The sequence below is a fragment of the Mauremys mutica genome, chromosome 1 (assembly GCF_020497125.1).
Source record: "Mauremys mutica isolate MM-2020 ecotype Southern chromosome 1, ASM2049712v1, whole genome shotgun sequence".
Taxonomy (NCBI): domain Eukaryota; kingdom Metazoa; phylum Chordata; order Testudines; family Geoemydidae; genus Mauremys; species Mauremys mutica.
Window position 1 is genome coordinate 239,882,366 of NC_059072.1, and position 20,956 is coordinate 239,903,321.

General features: G+C 42.2%; 1 protein-coding gene across 1 annotated transcript; it reads left to right on the forward strand.

The window, feature by feature from the left end:
• The first annotated feature begins 5,855 nt into the window (after positions 1-5,855).
• LOC123355276 (P2Y purinoceptor 8-like) lies at positions 5,856-6,929 on the forward strand. Its single transcript, XM_044997573.1, has one exon. The coding sequence runs from the start codon at positions 5,856-5,858 to the stop codon at positions 6,927-6,929; it is 1,074 nt and encodes a 357-aa protein (XP_044853508.1).
• Positions 6,930-20,956: the final 14,027 nt, after the last annotated feature.

Genomic DNA, 20,956 nt, shown 5'->3' on the forward strand with positions numbered 1-20,956 from the left:
ACAGTGTAAGGCAGATGGCAGCAGAGGTCCCAGTATAAAGCAGAATGATTAGTTCAGAAAAGGCTTGAGCCTAGATCCACAGACTGAGGCATTGTGATGCTGAGAATAAGAGTGCATAACTTTTAGGTGCCTAGAAAATCACAGGAACACATTATAAACACTGCATGGGGAGAGATAGGTGCTTTAGAATGTTATCCACAAAATCCAGCATGCTAGGCATGGAGCCAGCTAAGCTAGCCAATGGGAGATGCCGATGACAGGGGTATGCACTAAGCCCTGTGGCGCTCTCCACAATCAGTGCCTAACTCCAGAGAGGCGTCTATGAACGGGAACCCACTGCCTGGAGTCAGGTAGCTTAGGCACCTAAGTAGTTTCTTGCAGAAGTGAGTTAGGTGCCTGTCTTGCTCCACATAAAACACCCGAGGAGGAGGAGGTGGTGCCCACCTAATAGCTTCTAGCCCAGTGGTCATCTGGGATATGGGACACCCAAGTTCAATTACTTTTATGGCTATTGGGAAGAAAGGAGCTGAACAGGGTCTCAGGAGAGGGCTCTAACCACTGAGACGAAAGTCACATATGGGGCTTCCTCAGTCCCTCATGTTGAAGCTGTACCAGTGTGGATAAATAGTGAAAGGGTCATTGGAGGAGGGGCATTGGACCCTGGGTCTCCTACGTGGGTGCCTGAGCCACCAGGCTACAGCATCATTCTCACTCTCTTCCCCTCTCTTTCTGGCCTCATAACTATTTAAATATTTATCCACTTCCACAGTGGAACAGTCTCCCACAGCCCATGCACCACCTTCTGCTGCTATCAGATTTTGCATGGGACCCAATCCAGTAGGTGGCCTCTGAGCACAACTACAGGATCAGGCCCTGCATGCAAGTTAGGTAGGTGAACGCCTGTCTACCCCCAACACCTATGTACTTTTGTGGCTCGGTGCCTCAGTGACTATCCTCTGAAGGTGGGGCCCTCAAATATCACTGCCACATGCGGGGCAAAGAGGGAAAGAAAAGACACACAGCTCAAGAAGGGCAAAGAAATAAAAGGTGGTTCTAGAAAAGGAGGAATCCTCTGAAAGAATCAATTTTCAGGATTCAGCTGTCCAGCCACATTGTCACTTAAGCCCCAACATAAGTAAGTCCCGTCACGTGTCTCTGAGAGCTGCCTTAACTGTCAGAACATGTGGGGAAATACAGAGGACACAGAAATCGGAAATGAAAACTTTTAACAGATGAAAACAATAATAAATTTGTAGAACAAGGAACAATTTACAATCCTGTTTTCTTCTTGCATGTTTAAATTTAAACAGGAAAAACTCAATGGCAAATTAAAAGGATGAGACAATAGAAAAGGAAACAATAATCATATGTTCAGTCCTCTCTCCCATATCAAATCCATCTAGCTATCTTAATGTAAAATGCTAGTGTAAACAAGGGCACAGGTCATTTTTATTTCTATAGCTAGACTAGGGCAATGCTAGGCCTCTCACTTAGAGGGTATAGCTCTGTATAGTGATGAAAATAATCAAGGTAAAAGATACAGTGCCTTGTCTCCACTAGGATTTTACATCAAGCTAGCTATCTGCATGTGAAAACATACCTTTTTTTTTCTCCAGTGGAGACAGAGCCTTATTAACTTTGCAATAACCAAACCCTGTGCTGATAAACATCTCTGCCTCTGAGAGTTTATTTGCAGTGAATATCTCAGTCTGCACCCCCAACGTTTATATTTATCAGAATGAGGTTATTACAACCAGGGAGCACTCGCCAGTTATTAACTTAGGCCCTGTTGCAGTAAAGCACACACTTAATTTTAAGCATACACTTATGTCTATCCTTATTGAACAAAGCACATAAGCACATTCTTTAGTTCAATGGGACATAAGCATGTATTTAAGTGCTTTACTGAATCAGGACCTAAAAGCAGGCCATACTATATTTCAGGAACAGAAACTGAGATGTGATAATGAGGTTCTTTTCTTCTCTTTTTCTTTGAAAACCCATTGCTTTACCTAGCTACCTATTGAGTATTTCTAACTCTTCTTGCAGAATGGTACCTCTCCTTGCAACTTCTCCATCTTCCTCACATACAATCAGAAAAGGAAATTCATTCACTTGGAATACTGTGCCTTATTGAGCAAATGCCCCGTCACCAACCTAGTGATCCAGAGGCTCCATATAGAATTAAATCCTCAGCTGAATATTTACCAACTGTGTGGTTTTCATTATGCTTTTTCCTTCTTTGCTTATATTTAGGCAACCAACCTGTCTTCCAGGGATGGAACAATGTCCTCAATACATATGCAACCAATAAAAAGTCTTCTGTGTTGCTTAATGTTTAAGCTTTTCTATTTAGTTTGATGTATTTATTTTATCAGGATGTAATAAATGTGCTATAGAATAAGAATAAATTGAAACGCATTCTACTACCTGATCTCAAGCTTTCACTTTCCTTTGATGATCAGTCAGAGATATTACAGGAAAAGTAAAGAATATCTTGTGCTAGCTTGTTATAAGAAAAACAGGGTTTCTCTAATACTCCAGTGCTCTCAGATTATCTCCACCCCAGAGACATATGAGGTGAGACAGACCTGTAAGGATACCTAGCAGCAAGTTGCCTGGTCTCACTACAGAGGAAATGTGAATTCCTTGGGAGTGAGGGAGAGATCGTGCCAGAACTTGTCAGTGTGAAATCTTATTAGTTTTAGACAGGCTTAGACTAAGGCATCCAGTCCAAACCTGAACTCAAAAACTTTGTAGATTCACCCAAGACTGAGTATTTGTTGTGCCAGTCATAAGTTTCACACATGCACTTGGTGATGTATTAACTAAAAGAGAACAAATGTGTGAAAGGAAAACCATCTGTTTTATTTAGCACTTTCATATGAGGAAAGTAGACATTTCTTTTGGTGTTACCCTACTGTGACAAAAAGCCCACAGTCCCATCTCCTTTCTTTTTTTCCCATTTGGATAAGGGTATTGCTGTTATTGTGTGATTTACATTTGGCTGCCAGTTGGAGGGGCGGGGTGGAAATTACAGCTCCTGTCACCAGCGCTAACATGCAGATGGTCGTCTTTACTTGCACACCAGAAGAAAAATCTGATTTTACTTAAGCTACAAAGAGCTGTGGTATTGGGATGTGGCTGACCAGAGACGAGTATGATCAGAAGAAATCCCTTCTATGCTACAACTTCAGGGTGCTTATGAGGACTCAGGTCATCTTACCATCACAAGTTAAATGAAATAAATGAACCCATATAACCCTCCATAAAAGTCCATATTAAGACAAGAGGAAGCTTAACTGCTTAAAACCCCTGTCTTTTGATATCTGAGAACCCAGAAATTGAGAGGAGTGGCAATGAGACTTTTGCTCCCTTTTCTCTTTCACATTTGAAAACCCCTTAGTCAGATGATCTGTCTAATTAGTAATCCTTCTAATGCACCTGTCAGCCAGGTACAAGCATAACCATGACATTTTAACATGAATATTTTTGTGGCTAAACTATGTGTAAAGTTTAAAATTTCAAATAGTTCTGGGACAAATTCTCCCCATTCAACCCATGAAATTCCACTAATTTCAATTGTGTTGGAAGGATATAACTGAAGGAAAAGTCTTCAGCGGTAAGAAAAATATGTCATGAATAAACCCAACTCTAACCCAAATATGGTTTTAAACACAAAAATTACTACAATTATTTTTTAACGTCACGTATTGAATTTTCAAGTTAGACAACAGGTGACAGAAAAGACTGTGGTTGGTAGGAGGACATAAAAATTGTACAGAAAAGCATGAAAATATACACACTAAACAAAAACAGACACAATATAGGGACAATTAAACTAGATCAACCCACTTCAGGCAACTGCCTTTTTTGGTAGTTAGACCATTTAAATTTATCTATTTTAAGAAAAGTAATCAAAGAGGAAGGATAGTCTGCTGGTTAGGGTAACTGTCAAAGACTCGAGGGACCTGGGTTTAGTTCCCAGATTTATCAAAGATTTCTGGTGTGGCCTTGCGCAAGTCATTTAGTTTCTCTGTACCTCAATTCCCTTGCTGAAAGACAGGGATAGTAATGCTGCATGTGTTATGCGGAGGTCAGAGTAGATGATCATAATGCCACCTTCTAGATTTAAAGTCTATGAGAAAGCTGATCAGACTTCTGCAATTTTTTTCTGATTCCAGTCATTCTTGTCATCTGTTCTTCCAGTGCCTACTTATGTCATATGCAATCGTGGCCCTGATCCAGTAAGACACTTAAGCACAGTGCCATTAGCTTATACTCACATGCTTTAAGTTACACATCCATATAAAGATTTGCTGGATCAGAGCCTACAATAAATGTTTTTCTGTAAAAGCCATGGACAGACTGATGGGGGAGAGAGACTTCTGCACGTGCTGCACTTCTTCAACAGTTTTGTGTCAGGAAGTGACTTTGCAATTCCCTCTTAAAAACAAAGGGCCAGTTTCTCTTCTGGTGTAACTCCACTAACACGAATGAAATTCAGCTGTGATGAATTTGCTCCTAAGGGTTTTGTGCAATTGTGATCATGGGATTCAGTTATTTCTTGGCATGTGTTAATTTCTTTTCATGTGAATTGCATATTAGAACTTATCTCTGGGTTCTTATAGATTCTGCCTCTTATCTGCCTTGTTCTGTGTCTCAGATTGCTTAGCAAGACCCAAACACACTGTGGCTAGAAACCCTGAGAGGACAAACAACAATAACTGATGTTATCTGTTTGATACAGACCCTTATTAGTATCAAATCTTTTTTAGTACATTTGAATTATCGTATGTTAAAAGTATGCCAAGGCTGCTAACTCTAAAAAAAAAAAATTGGGGAATTTAAGGCTATACAGGGCTCATACTCTCAGCCCCCTCCCTCCTGTCTTTGTAGCCCCTCATAACTCCTTGTCTGATTTTAGCTTATAAAGTCTCTGGGGCAACAGTCATATATTTTAATCTATTTTGGCAGAAGTCTAGAAAGTTTTGGGGCACTATGAGAAATAACTAATAATTAAAACATTCATCAATAGTTGCCACCAGCTGGATATAGTGGGTCCTATAGGCCTTTCTACACTACTATCAGTCCCCACCGCTGCCAGTTGCATTAGCCTTGGCCTCATTCTGGGCCCCCGTTATGTCCACCATAGAGTTCTTCTATTGTTACGTGCAGTGTTGTTGTAGCCATGTGTGTCCCAGGATATTAGAGAGACAAGGTTAGTGAGGTAATATCTTTTATTAGATCAACTTCTGTTGGTGAGAGAGGCAAGCTTTCAAGCTTACACAGAGCTCTTCTTCAGGTCTGGGAAATAAACTGAGTGTTTTCCAGACCTGAAGAAGAGCTCTGTGTGGCTCGAAAACTTGTCTCTCTCACCAACAGAAGTTGGTCCAATAAAAGATATTACCTCACCCACCTTGTCTCATCACAGAGCTAACTTTTGATCTGTCATTTCCCTTTCTCTTTTTTGGCTGCAATGCATTCACACCTTTGACCCCACACTGTTGTTGGATAAACACAGGAATGTAAAGTGGGAATGGTAAAGGGCAGCCAGAATTTGGGAGTGAAATCCTGGCCCCACTGAAGTTAATGGCAGTTTTGCCATGACTTCAATAGGGCTAGGATTTCACACTTAATATTTTCCAGATCGATGTAATGACAGTTCAATTCAAAACTAACTTGAAATGTGAGCGTAAATAATGCTATTGTTTTCCATTTAATTAACAGGGAAAATGTATTTTAACTATTGGTTTGACATATCTCTTCTCTTTATATTTGCCCTTTAGATTTTAACTGAACTCTCATGATACGATCCAGAAGGCTTTTAAGAATCAACAATTTTCTTTTCCATAATGCATACAAATAAATCCGCACTGGATGATGAAACAATGGCCATGCTTCAGAACAGAGCTATTGCAATCACCCTCCCAGCTGTGTACTCCTTGGTGGCCCTCATCAGCATCCCTGGGAATGTGTTCTCCCTTTGGGTGCTCTGCTGCCACATCAAACCCAAGACACCCTCAGTTATCTTCATGATTAACCTTAGCATCACAGACCTCACACTGGCTTGCTGCTTTCCCTTCCAGATTATCTATCACATCAAGAACAACAACTGGATCTTTGGTAAGAGTCTTTGCAGCTTAGTCACAGTTATGTTCTACTCAAACATGTATTCTTCCATACTCACCATGACCTGCATCAGCATAGAGCGGTTCTTGGGAGTGGTGTATCCCATGAAGTTAGTTAAGTGGAGAAGAAAGAGATATGCACTTGCTACCTGCCTGGGCACGTGGGCTGTTTTGCTATTGGCCCTATACCCACTGGCAAGCACAGATCTGACCTATGAAGTAAAAGCACTAGGGATCATAACCTGTTTCGATGTGCTCAAATGGGACATGCTGCCTAATGTTGTGGCATGGGCAACCTTTCTTCTGACGCTGTTTGTTCTTCTCTTCCTGATCCCATTCATAGTGACAGTAGCCTGCTACATTGGCACTATTCGGAAGCTCATTCAGACCTCTAGCAGATATGGCAGCAGGCAGAAGACTAGGTCTATTTACCTGGCTGGAATTGTCCTCTTGGTATTCGTCACTTGCTTCGCCCCTAATAACTTTATTCTACTTGTGCACATGATCAGCCGTCTCTTTTTCAACAAGAGTTTCTACCCTGCTTACAAGCTCACCCTATGCCTCAGCTGCCTGAACATCTGTATAGATCCATTCATTTACTATTTTGCATCCAAAGAATTTTATCAGAAATTCATGCAGGTAATAGGTCATAAGGTACTGCTCAGTGACAGTCTGGAGACCAGAAGGGAAAGCTTATTCTCTGGCAGGACAATGTCGGCCAGGTCAATGTCAAGTGGGCCTATGGAAGGGTTAGATGGAGTTAAGGTATGTTTGCAAAGGCAAGAAAGTGTTTTTTAACTACAGACTTCAAATCAGATATGGGAAGGCAGTAGTAAGTTCTCAGTGGAGAAAGAAGGGGATTTTTCGTAAATGATATTCTGATAAACATCAGTGCCCATAGCAACAATAGTCCAACCACACTGAACAGCAAGTATCTCACACATGTCAAAAATCTATAACCACTTGCTGGGAAAGAATAGAGAAGGAGTAAGATGAACCAAAATTATCAAAGGAAGAAAGTGATCCAGTCCAAGTCCAGTGATCCAAGACAAAACTGACAAACAAGGATGCAGACAGAATTAATTCTACTGAACACTTCTGAATATGATCGGAAAGTAAGGAGAAACCAAAAGTACTTTCAGAATCTGAGATCACAGTGCTTAACCAAATACTTATGGATCTCACTTATCATACTAAAGGAAAATAATGTTAAAGTGGGTTTGGGGGCAGGGAGTTGCCTTTGTAAATAATATGTTAATTGCTTATAGAGGTATGAATTTCTCTTTTGTGTTGTTGCAGAAAAAGAATGAATATATCTTGCCATTTTATCATGAATATATTATGTGTAGCCACTATGAACTCATCACAACACTTATGTATCACTCGCTTGATTTATACACAGCCTATCCTAACCACATTAACCTTCAAAGAGGTTAGCTTGGTTAATAGTTATTTATTTCAATTTCATCTATAGAAATATCTCGTAAAATGAAGTAAAAAAGAAAGACCAACATCAGTACCCTAAACCACATCAATGCCCCAGCTGCTGAGTGGGTTACATCACTGTTAGAGCTAGACACTTCTAAGGAGGGGGGTGAAGTGCAGATGGCTTACATGGCAATTTTCTCACAAAGACCCACTACACTAAGATTGCAGAGCTGGCATTCACTTAACATAGTTTATTTGTTTGTTTTACAATGGGCCAAACTCTATGGTCCTGTACCGAATACAGTTCCCATTGCAGTCAGTTCGAGTATTGCTTTATGTAGTTTATTTTGCTTTCCTCTAGGAGCTAGTTCAGATAATGGTCCAGATTCTCATCTGGTGTAAAGGGGAGTAATCTCATTTATCTCAATTGCATTACGCCAATATAAACAAGCTGAAGATTTGTCTCCTGAATCTTGGCATTACCTCATTTGCTTTTGATACTTTACATGTTTGGACTACAGGTTTTACAGACAGAAAGAAAGGCACTGGGCAGTTGAAATTTACCAACTTTCCTGCAGCTAGCTCATGTATCATTAGTGCAGTGGTACGTTCAGACCCTCAGTATCCTGTCCCAACATATTGCATCATACTGTGCTACTCCTCATATCTCAGAAATGGAATGGTTGCTTTGAAATACAATAAAACAGCATCTATGTTTTTCTTTTTAATCTCAAATGACTTTTTTTCTATTTTTTTATTTGAAATTGTGCATAATTTCAACACTCATTAAAATGAGGAGCTAATGACACTTGTTAGAGCCAAGCAAGCTTCCCTTCACCACTGGGCCAAAACAACTCAACAATACTTCTAATATCCTAGTGCTTGATCTAACTCTCAGTGAGCTCAGCAGGAAACTCACCATTGACACTGATATGAGCATCAGATCAGGCCTCAAGTAATTGGCCAGCCTGGAGCAGTGACCGCCCGCTATGTGAACTGTGTGGTAGTTCCGTAACGTGGACAAAAATATTTAAAAGGTGCTAGACCACTAAAAATGTATCTGCCTTTTCATCTAAAGTATGATTCAAACTCAGCAATCCAAATGTTAATAGTTCCATACATTAGTCTTGTGCACCATCTACTTTCTAACCCATGCTTTGTTATAGTCACTGGATAACCAAAAAACTTGTTTTAGAATTTATAAGGATTTTTCCTACCTATTATCCTCCCTGTCAAAGAGTCAAGTACTGATGGAGATTACAACCAAGATGAAAAGCAACACATATTAGTGCTTTACAGTATAACCTCAGAGTTAGGAAAACCTTGGGAATTGAAGTTGTTTGTAACTCTGAAATGTTTGTAACTGTAAACAAAACATTATGGTAGTTCTTTCAAAAGTTTACAACTGAACATTGGCTTAATACAGCCTTGAAACTTTACTATGCAGAAGAAATATGCAGCTTTTAATCATCTTAATTTAAATGAAACAAGCACAGAAACAGTTTCCTTACCTTGTCAAATCTTTTTTTTTTAAACTTTCCCTTTATTTTTAGTAGTTTATTTTTAACACAGTACTGTACTCTGTTTGTTTTTTTGTTTTTTGTTTGTTTGTTTGTTATTTTTTTTGTGTGTCTTTGCTGGTGCCTGATTGCATACTTCCGGTTCCAAAGGAGGTGTATGGTTGACCCATCAGTTCGTAACTCTGGTGTTTGTAACTCTGAGATTCTACTATAGTTCTAAAGTTACCTGAAGTGTTTTATGTCACTTCTCAGTAATATTTTTAAGCATTCCATGAAAATTCTGCTTATCTTTAAAAAATACACTGCACATTAACTTTCTTTAAGCACATGGGAAGTTATCTGTTATGGCACCTACAAAAGGAAAGAAAGAAAGAAAGAAGCAGATAAAGTATTAATTTATAATAATAAGTACACAATGAAAGCATAATATTTTTTAAAAATTAATACTCAAAAAAGGGGGGATGCACATTATGTGAATTTGAGGCATTTGGATATGCACTCTATTTACTTACTATGTCTGAGAAGATTCTGAGAACAGATTCTCTTTAACCCATCCCACATTCATCATCTAGAAATTCAGTGAGTTTATTTATGTCTTGCAAATGTGCTTATAGGTTTAGTAGCACATGGTTTCACTTTGCTATTTGAGCTATTCAGCCATCAGCTTTCAAGAATTCCAGCATTCTTGCTATCAAATCGGTGTTCTACACTTATGGTGGCAGGGGCCACCATATCCAGGGGGTTTTAAATGCAAATATTGTCCAATTAAAAATTGGTAATTTTCCCCAGCTCTAGAGCAGATTTTTTGATGTGCTTTAGTTAGGGCCCAATCCTGTCAGGGACTGAATGCTCTTAACTGTCACTCACTTCAAAAGGAGTTTGACAGTGCAGAAACTTTGCAGGATCAGACCCTCACAGATTTATGGTTTCAGATATGCTGAAATGGTCTTTCTGCAATAAAAAAGGTCAGCCCCAAGTGACTGAAAATGCGCTGTCCCTCATCCCCACACAGCCCTTCAGACCACTGCATCTTTCTTCTGGTGCTACCTGACAATAATGTCTCAGTCAGGTGCCAGGACTGTTGATTGTTCACCACATTATCTATTAAATTACCACTATGGGCTAGATCTCGGAGTGCCTACTCCAGGGCTGCCCGGGGAGGGGGGCCAAGTGGGGCAATTAGCCCCAGGCCCCAGGCCCTGCAGGGCCCCCCACAAGAATATAGTATTCTATAGTATTGCAACTTTTTTTATGGAAGGGCCCCCCAAAATTGCTTTGCCCCAGGGCCCCTTGAATCCTCTGGGTGGCCCTGGCCTACTCAGGCGAAACTCCTATCAAAGTCAGTAGGGCTGTTGCCTGACTGAAGAACATAGCATCTGGCTCTATGTACATAGTCTTTAGGACTTGGTAGTGCATGTTGTGAAGGTAATTTGCTATAAAATGTATTTCTTTTTTCATGAGGAGCAGTCTGGGGAGATGTTCTTTGAACCATTGAAAATATTCTCTTGCCACCTTGTTACCCTTCATGTTCAACATGCATACAGGGCCATTTAGAAGGTTTGTGAGGAGCCATGGGACACATCTACATTTTGAGTTAGAAGTGTAACTTCCAGCTCAGGTAAACATACACATGCTAGCTACCATACCACCTGAGACCCTAGATATGTGCTTGGGGTGACTAGCCCTTCCCACCTTAGCTACACGGATATTTTCAGCTTGCTAGCTCCATCACAGCTAGTGTGCATACATCCACACAAGCTCAACATGACACCCGTAGCTTGAAATGTGGATACAGTGCTTTCACTCTGGGGAAATGTAGACTGCTAAGGAAGTTGGACCTTTTGGTTATTAATTGTTTGGATAGTTGATTACATTTTGGGATGATTGTATAGGCTTCTGATTTTTTTGTATTTGCTGTATGATATTGCTGTGAAAATGCCTACTGTACTTAATAAAATAAATATAAAGGCCCATTTTAAGTATGATTCCTCTGTGTGTGTTTACAATGTATGAGTTGCTCCCAAACTTGTAACAGGGCAGGGCAGCTAAATATGAAGTAACAGGAGTTTGTTTTCCATTTCTATTATGTCTTTAAATTATTTTTTCCTTCAAAGCTTCCTCAGTTTTCCCAAACATCTTGAAGGCTGAATATTTTGCATTTCTGTTCACTTCTTTTTTCCTTATAGAAACCAGGGTCAGCATTAACATTCACACTTTCCTCAATCAAACTTGTAAAGCAGATTTTAAAAATACCACAAAACAAAACTTGAGCCTTGCAAAGGCCTGGGCAGTCCCTGCACACCCTCAGTGTGGCACTACAGGTGTGTGCCCTACCTTAATTTCCCCTAACTGGCAACACTGCATTCACTATAACACACTGGGGCAAGGAAGAGCCAATGCACCTGAACAAATAGCATGTCCCCTTTTTAATAAGGCTTCAGAACAAGAGCTATTAAAACAATTCATAAGGTACATCCACAAAACAAAGTCCCTGAACCTGCTCTGCTAGAGCATGAGAGAAGCCACCTCCCCACTGCAGTCTGTATAACTTCTACTCTCATCTCCCTAACTTGGCTTCCTCTGTATAGTTATATAGCCCAGGCCTTCTTGATTATACCCCAGGCTGCCCCAGCTATAGGCTCCTGTCTGTTCCTTAAAGGGGCAGTATTCTCTTTCACAAACCTACATTCAGATTTTCCTCATTTGCATGGAAGTGACACTCTGGTACATTTTTGCTTCATTTCACTGCAGTTTGCAAATAAATATTAATGCTCAGTATCTGTGAGTTTTTGGTGTTCCTTAGTGGTAAAGAGTCATCAAAAATACATTCAGCTATATGTGTTAATTTATATTGTATACATTGTTCAATGTATCAAATGCAAAAAGGCTTTATAGATGACACTGTTACAACCTGATCTAGTTCCATTCTCTACCAACACCAACTTTGTGAGTGAAACCATTCAATCCCTAAGCTCCCACCCCCCTCCCAGGTCTGAGCAGTGACTGGTCACTCTTCCTAGCTGAGGGTCACACTGGTGCCCACCACAGGTGCAGATTGCATGTCTGGCACCCTTTTTGGCAGCAGGACCCTGCTGATCAGCCACCTAGACCCTGGAACCAGTGCCACATCCCCTCCTCCCCAGTTACTTAGACATGTGCCCCCTGGAGTCCACCTAGCTGGGTGATCCCTAGTTTCTCAAGTTACTCTGTTCAAGGACCACATGGCAGGTAAAGTAAGGAACACAGGCTTAGCAAAATAACTTCTTAAACACACATTTTACTCTTAGACTGCACAAAGAGCAGTACAGATCTAGGCAAAACAACAAACACTTGAATGCAGTCCCCCACCAGACTGATCTGATCTCTGTTCTTGATCCAAGATCTGTCCATGTTCTGGCTAGGAAGGACTCCCTTTTCTTCCCTGCAGCAGTGGTCGGCTTCCTTTGCTTTACTTTTAAAAGCAATTTCTGACACCTTTTCCTGCTTCTCTTCTTAAGCTGGGATTTTCCATTCTCCAATGCCACCTCTCTGGGCTGGTGTGCATAAACGTTGCTAACAGTTAATGCTTTCACTAGTAGCCCCCTATTGTTCCTCTAGAGTAGGACTATTCAAGATAGATGGCACTGTTTCAGCTTCTCAGACATCAGCCTGGTCTACACATACATTTTGCTGGCATAGCTATCTTGGTCAGGGATGTGATTTCCGCCCCGCCTCTTACTGATGTAGTACACCAGAAAAAGCCCTGTTGTAGATGCAGTCATGCCAATAAAAAAGTCAATTTGCTAGTATTGCTTACTCTCTTCGAGGAACTGGCATTAAAGAATTCTTTAGTCAGTATAAATTAAATCTCCAGTAGGGAGATTTGTTGGTATAGCTCTATTGGCAAACTCTTTCAAGTGTAGCCAATTCTATAATCTGTGTTTTGCCCCAGAATGGAAGTTCTAATTCACAGTGACTGTCACAGCTCCAACTAGTGTTCATAAAACCAAATGGCATTCATAACTGGACACAGATATATTCCCCAAACAGTCACAGGCACCCTTTGATAATTGATGTCAAAAGAGAGACTAAGCATTTTAAGGTTCTCAGACTTACTGAAAAACTTTGTCCAACCTCCCCACTTCCCCCACAAAAAAAAACCCCAAACAAAACTGATAGTAGCCCATGCAGTAATTTTGTGACCATACATTAAATATGAAGTAATCTTCATAACGGTCAGGAAAGCATGGCTTCTGCAACTCTCAGAAAGTTCAGATTTAATGTCATCCTGTCATAATAAATGCGACCACAGAGCTCCCGTTTGTTGGACTTGCCACCTCAGAAAGCAAGATTTGGGTTAATATTTTAAAAAATCCAAGATGGAGTGGGAAAGGTTCTGAAAGCTAATTGGAACATTTTGTGCACATCCACATCGATAAACAATAGGATGTTCTAATACCACAGTTATGCTGCAGATACAGGGCCTTCAAGGAGTGACTCTGGATTTATGCCAATGTAACCAAGAGCAGAACATGACCCACACTATACACTTCCATATATTCACAAAGTGACAAAGTGGATTTTGAACTTCACCTTCCCAAATGCTGCCAAATTCTGCTGCCAAATCTATTAACAAGTCTTTACACTATACATCAGTGAATACTTGAGGAGTAAATATAGTTCCACTTTGTATTGTGGCTGATATCAGGTGAACAAACACTAAAGCATATTAATTATTATCAGAGTCCCCTATCTGGTATTCCCCAATGTTGCCAAATGTTGTGATTTTATTTTTTGTGATGTTTAGTGTTTTTCTTAAAGCCCCAGAATTAGGCTGGAATTATGCTATTACCCCAAAATCTTCAACTGTCATTTTAAAAAAAATTGAGCTATTCTGGTAGAAGAGAAAACCTTGAAAATGTGAAATAAGTGCACTGTGAAGGATGAAAAACCAGAAGGCAAAGAAAAAGAACTCAACATTTATTTCAAACAATCTCATGATTTTTGAACATTTTTGATTAGCTGCTCTTATCTGTAAGGCTTGTACATTACCACAGCTGAGACTCAAAATGGGACCTTCATGGTCCACAAGCAGTTCTGATAGGTTAGCCAAAGTAATCCTCCCTTTGGCTAATCTAATTAAAACTGTTCAAAGTTTGTCTGGCCAGCCATTAGCATTAAGAGTGGCTTTCTAAATTTGGGGGGAGAAAATTACACTCTGGTTCAGAAGGACTGCTGGCAATTGTGTTCAGCTGTCACATCATAGTTAGAAACAAGCCAATTGTGGTGAACCCACCAGCATGGAAGGGGTTAAGAAGAGCCTTTGGGCCCAGCTGGCCCCGCTCCGTTATACCTGCAGCCAGTGTCAGGCCTGGAGGGGAGCATCAGGGCTGACAGGTGAAAAGGCAAGAGCCATCTGCCACCCTATCTGAGGAAAGGATCACTAGCTTGCGGACTGAGGCAGCCACCAGGGATGAAGCACTGTCTTCTTGGCTGATAGAGACAGAGAAAGAGGCCTAGGAGCACCCGGCCTGAGAGGAACTCGGGTGACCGAAGCACAGAGACCTGGGAGGAGGCGGGGTTCTGACCCCACCAAACTTATGGCTGCCCTGCCTGGAGAAACCTGGGGACCACAGCAGGATACCACCCAGGGTCCATGAGGGGGCACTACTAAGAGACAAGCCACCACAGGAACTTGGATCATAAGGGCCATGCCCTAAACTAAAGGGAAACAGTAGGAAGTAGCCCTGGGCAGTGAATGTAGACTCCCTGCTGTAGACTCAGTACTCAGAGTGAAATAAAGAGGGCCTTGGGCTGGGACCATAGGCATAGTTTGACTTCTGTACTTGGAGGGACAGCTTCAGTCAGGCCAACTGACTGGGGTGGAGGGGGAGGGCACAAATTCTGCAGCTGCCTGATATTTGCAGTTTGTGGGGGGAGCAATGCCTCCCCTAACCTGCAAATTATCTCCATGGTTGGGACCTGGTAGAGTCCTTAAAGACTAAGGCACCTTGATGACAGAAGCAGGGGCAGGAAGCCAGGTATTCCAATCTCTAGACCGGTTGGCTCTCCAAGCCCCACATTATGTCACTGAAATGACTTGGTCTCTTAGACCCACTGAAAATCCAAAGTATAATGAGTAAAGCTGGTCCAACAATTCTGAACCTCAAAGTTTTTCAACTAAACAAGGGAATATGATTTTCACAAAAAGAATTTATGACAAATTTTCTCATTTTTGGTTGAAAATGTCAGACTTTGAAGTCTTTCAATGAAAAAAGGGACATGTTGTGGAAGTGGGCTCTTATTTCCACAATCCTAGTTCCTTTTATACCTACCCTGGCCCCATCTCCCTGGGACCCCAGCCACTCTGTCAGCCTCCATCCCCGATTCCCAGCCAGCCTCCGGCCAGCACATCACCTCAATTTCTGCTTAAGTGCCTCAATCCGCTGCCCCCTCCCACTTAACCTGCCCAGGACTGCAGGACAAGGTTGCCAGCTTTGCCAGTTTGAGAAGATGCCTGTCCAATGACATTAGGAGTTCCACTGCCAACATAAATTTTGCCTCAGGTTTTTTCCTGGCCCCTAACTGCTGTTGCTGGGCTAGAGATGAGTGAGGAGGTAGGATTCTGTGGTTAGTGAATGTCCTAAGACCGACTGGGAGGCCCGATCAGCCTGGCATTCTCTTCCTGTGCACGTTAGCAGGATTGTGGAAGGAGAAGAGCAATGCACATGAGGGAGGTATGAAGGGATCCAAGGTGAAGGGCTGGAACCATGGAGCACGGCAGGCTGTGGAGTGGTCAAGGCAGGGAGCTGTGATCAGCTATGGGGCTGGACATGGACATTGGAGACTGCCTGGGTCAAAGGAGCTTTATCTATTGGCTTCCTTTGCATAAACAGAAAGTCAAACAATACTGATGAATAATGCAATGTGTGTATATTTTCACCTTAAATACCGGTGTGCATGAGGTTTTGTGGAGAGATAAATTTATCTAAAGTTTTCAAGGTCAAAACCAAGCCATTTGTATATTAAAGGGATACAGAAATGTAATGTTAGATGTCAGGTGACTTTTTTTTTTAAAGAATGTTTTTAACTCCTTCATATCCATAAGATACTGAACAGATTTACTACTAACCTTCTAGAAGATTGTCTGTGCACTAACTGTATTTAGTGTAAGTTTTGTGAGGATAAACTTTAATCTTCATATCTAACAAAGAGATTTAGCCCTTGATATGGGACTACTCCCATACATACATACATACTTAAGTACTTTGCTTGATCACGTCCTTAATCCTTGTTACAACTACAAATCTCAACACAGCCTAAATATGAAGCTATTACCTATGCCCTTTTATGTCCTTCTTCCTGCAAACACTTACATACATGCTTAATTTCTCATATGCTTAAAGTCAAGCACGTATATAAATGTTTGCAGGAATGGGGCCTTAAACTTTAAACAGAAATGAACAAGAAATTATAGTTATGCTATGGTTGTTACTTAAAAGCTAAGAAGCTTGGGGGATATAGAGCAGGGTTTCGAACGGGTCACCGCTTGTGTAGGGAAAGCCCCTGGCGGGCCGAGTCGTCGTGTCTACCTGTCCCATCTGCAGGTCCAGCCGATTGCGGCGCCCACTGGCCACGGATCGCTGCTCCGGGCCAATGGGAGCTGCTGGAAGCGGTGGCCAGTAAGTCCCTCGGCCTGCGCCACTTCCAGCAGCTCCCATTGGCCCGGAGTCGGGATTGGCTGGACCTGCGGACGGGGAAGGTAAACACACCAGCCCAGCCTGCCAGGGGCTTTCACTACACAAGCAGTGACCCCCTGTTTGAGAAATCCTGATATAGAGAAAACGGAAGTAATATACTGCCATCTTGTGGCTAATTGAATGAGAAGATATTTAGGAAAAAAAAGAACATACTGGTGGTATGCCTAAGTGTAGGAAACTACTGAGTTAGGGCTAATAATTAATTTTACAGTAGTGTTAATATTTTGCCTGAACTGGCAAATGTTTTATCACCAATATCCTTTGCAAAAGACCTTTACTGGAGTTACACTATTTTTCTTCCTATGACCATTACAGTTTGCAAGGTAAAAGTCTTTGAGGAACAGAGACTTTAAAAAGTTAAATAACTTTTGTTTCACAAAATACCGAATCTAAACTGCTTTATGGGCTAAATGCTGTGCAAATTTTAAGTTTAAACAATGTTTGTTTCATTGGTTGCACAGACCAAACAATAGTTTGATTTTGCCAACTTATTAATTTAACTTGTTTCTGAGTAGAAGCTGTATTTTTTCCTCTCAGTTTTCATTCTGGAAAACATAAAGTTACATTTATAACAATGAATGTGATAAGAAGAAAAGAAAAAATCTGAGTCATTTTGTTTTAAGGTTTACAATATTTTAGTGACTAATTCTGGAATCCTTTGTCCTTGAAGACTAGAAAGATGAGTCACTAAAACAAGAAATATATTTAAAAACATTGGGCTAGTTTCAACTCTTAGTTTTACCTGTGTAAAGCTATTAACTTCAGTGTGGTTGCAGAGGTCTAACTGAGAAAACAGAATTTGGCCTATTTTTCTGATGTCTGCAGAATTAAAGGGTTGTTGATGTTTTGGTTTGGTTTTTGGTTTGGGGGTTTTTCTTTACAGAAATCAGTGTTAACTCTGCAAGTACAGTTAAAGGATTACAACATTTGTGGTTACAAATGTCACAAACAAACTGCTTTGTAGTTTCATGAAAAAAATACCTCCAGCTTTTTAAAAAAAAAATTTTTTAACATACTTTTTCCATTGTTCCCAGTTTACATTCTCAGGCACATTGCAAAAAAAAAGCCCTCCTGAGTACATTTTATAACATTAAACAGGAAAAAAGTATAGATCTATCAGCTTAGCTGCCACTCACAGATGCTATTTTCTCCTTATATTACTATATTTCTATGGCTAATCAGATTATTAACTGGACCTTCAGATAAAATGTATTTGATCTGTCTCATAAAAGACCCATAACGTGATTGAAACCCTGACGGAATTAGCATGAGCGTGAGGGTTTATCTTCATTGCAGCGTTAACTGAAGTTATTGTTAAAGTGTTGTAGTCTAGCTTGACTGAGAGCAGTCACTCTGCAAAGTATGTGAGCTACACAAAGCAAATGGATTAGCAGCACAGAGTGGCTTCATCTCCACTGCAATACTAGCCCGAGTATCAGCACCCTGCAAGCTTACAAATGCTAGAGATTTTGTGTGTGTGCAGCTGTCAGGTTGGGGCAACACTTGAGTTATTATATAATTCAAGCTAACAATGGAGTGAAGACAAGTCCGGAACGTGACTATCAAACAGATGTTGTGAGACTTGGGAGAAAAAATACACGGGTGGGGGAATATAGATATATTTACAGAAAGAAGAATTTGGAGGAATTTCCAAATAGGGGAGCTAAAACATTCCCACCAATAGGGATGGAAGTAGTGGAAACCAACTCTTTAAGGCCAAATGTCTGTCACAGAGAAGTGGGAAAGAGTTGAGATAATATTTCTCCTTCCCGCCAACCCATCAGTAGCCCATTGTGCACACAATATGCAATTAAGCTTCCCTGTCAGTTTGGGAGGAGTGGATTGGTGATGGGAGAGGGGAGAGAAAGAGGTGGTAGAGCTGAGATAGATTCCCTCATCGTAACCTCTGAGCACCTGGAAATCTGGGGGAATTTTCCCGAAGTAAGTTAATGCTGACAGTATGGCCGCAAGAAAGAAAACACAACACACAGTCAACTTGTAGAACTCGTTGCCAGGCGATATTGTAAAGGCCAAAACTATAACTGGATTAAAAAAATTAAATAAGTTCATGGAGGATAGGTCCTTCAATGGCTATTAGCCAAGATGGTCAGGGATGCAACCCACCTCATTCTCTGGATGTTCATAAGCCATAGAGTACCAGAAGCTGGGACTGGATGACAGGGGATGGATCACTTGATAATTGCTCTATTCTGTTCATTCCCTCAGAAGACAGGATACTGGGCTAGATGGATCTTTGGTCTGACCCAGTATAGCGATTCTTATGTTATGTTCTAATATCATTGAGATAATGTGCTAGCCAAGGCAAGTCAGGTTTCCTGGCTACTTCCCACTCCAAGAAAGTGCTCACAGCCCTTGAAAGCTGTAAAGGACTGTGACAGGGCAGCTGCCCCTCACTGGCTGGCAAAGGATTAATAGCAGCCCTTAGAGTGGCCGTGCAGAACCCAGACAACTAGAGGAAGGCTTAGAAGCAGCCAATCAGGGCTAGGCTGGGTCCTATAAGAAGGGCTGCTGGGCAGAGAGGAGCTCAGTCTCTTCCTGGAGCTTGACGGAGAAGGACTGGCTGCCTATAAGGAGAAGTACCTGGGACAGAGCAGTGCTGGGCAGGGTCAGGGGAGCAAGCAGAGCTCCAGCCTGGCTGGCTCCCAGACTGTGGCCTTGTGTAGAGAAGTGAAGACTCACTGTTGTGGCACCTCCTACTGGAAGTCTTGGGAATTAGCTCTTCAGCATCAGAGCGCCTCCTGGTGGCCAGTGTCTTGCCTGCTTCAGGTCTCCTGTGTCCCTCCTGGATCCCGGTGCCCTTTACCTCAGGGTTCTGCCCACTGCAGTACCCCCACATGCTGGGTATCCCCTCCCAGGCAAACCCCCAACCCTCTCACCTACCTTGCTTCAGTGGCTACTGCCAGTCAGCATCTAGCCCCCACTTACTGGGGCAGACTGCAGTCTGTAATGGCCACTCATCATTGGCAAGGGGTTAAGCCTGCTGCCTCTGCCTATTCCCAGGCTGCACCTCTGTAGCCCCAGCACTGTGGTAGGCCTTCAACAAGGCCTGCAGCCTGGGGGTTTAGCAGGCTGGAACTCCCCAGCTCGCTTGCCCTATTCCCCAGCACAGCTCCATTTCAGGTACCTTCCTCTCAGGCAGCTAGCCCTTCTCCCTCCAGGGCTGGAGAGAAGGTACGTCTACACTACGGGACTATTCCGAATTTGCATAAACCGGTTTTGTAAAACAGATTTTATAAAATCGAGTGCGCGTGGCCACACTAAGCACATTAATTTGGTGGTGTGCGTCCGCGGTCCGAGGCTAGCGTCGATTTCTGGAGCGTTGCACTGTGGGTAGCTATCCCGTAGCTATCCCATAGTTCCCGCAGCTTTCCCCGCCCCTTGGCATTTCCGGGTTGAGATCCCAGTGCCTGATGGGGCAAAAATCATTGTCGCGGGTGGTTCTGGGCACAGCCTCACCCCTCCCTCCCTGAAAGCATCAGACAACCGTTTCGCGCCTTTTTTTGCTTGGTGAACTGTGCAGACGCCATAGCACAGCAAGCATGGACCCTGCTCAGCTCAATACCGCAATCGTGGATGTTTTAAACGCCTCGCACACTCTCGTGCAGTATATGGTGAACCAGGACCTTCGAACCGAGTCGAGGAGGAGGCGGATACGGCAGCGCAGTGATGACAGTGATGAGGACGTAGACACAGAATTCTCTCAAACCGCGGGCCCCGGCGCTTTGGAGATCCTGATGGTAATGGGGCAGATTCTATCCATTGAACGCAGATTTTGGGCCCGGGAAACAAGCACTGACTGGTGGGACCGCATTGTGTTGCAGGTGTGGGACGATTCCCAGTGGCTGCGAAACTTTCGCATGCGTAAGGGCACTTTCATGGAACTTTGTGACTTGCTTGCCCCTGCCCTGAAACGCCATAATACCAAGATGAGAGCAGCCCTCACAGTAGAGAAGCGAGTGGCGATAGCCCTGTGGAAGCTTGCAACGCCAGACAGCTACCGGTCAGTCGGGAATTAATTTGGAGTTGGAAAATCTACTGTGGGGGCTGCTGTGATGCAAGTAGCCAAAGCAATCACAAAGCTGCTGCTACGAAAGGTTGTGACTCAGGGAAACGTGCA

What these genes read in the sequence shown, in the direction of transcription:
- LOC123355276 (XM_044997573.1), top strand. Translation starts at nt 5,856, where the DNA reads ATGCATACAAATAAATCCGCACTGGATGATGAAACAATGGCCATGCTT.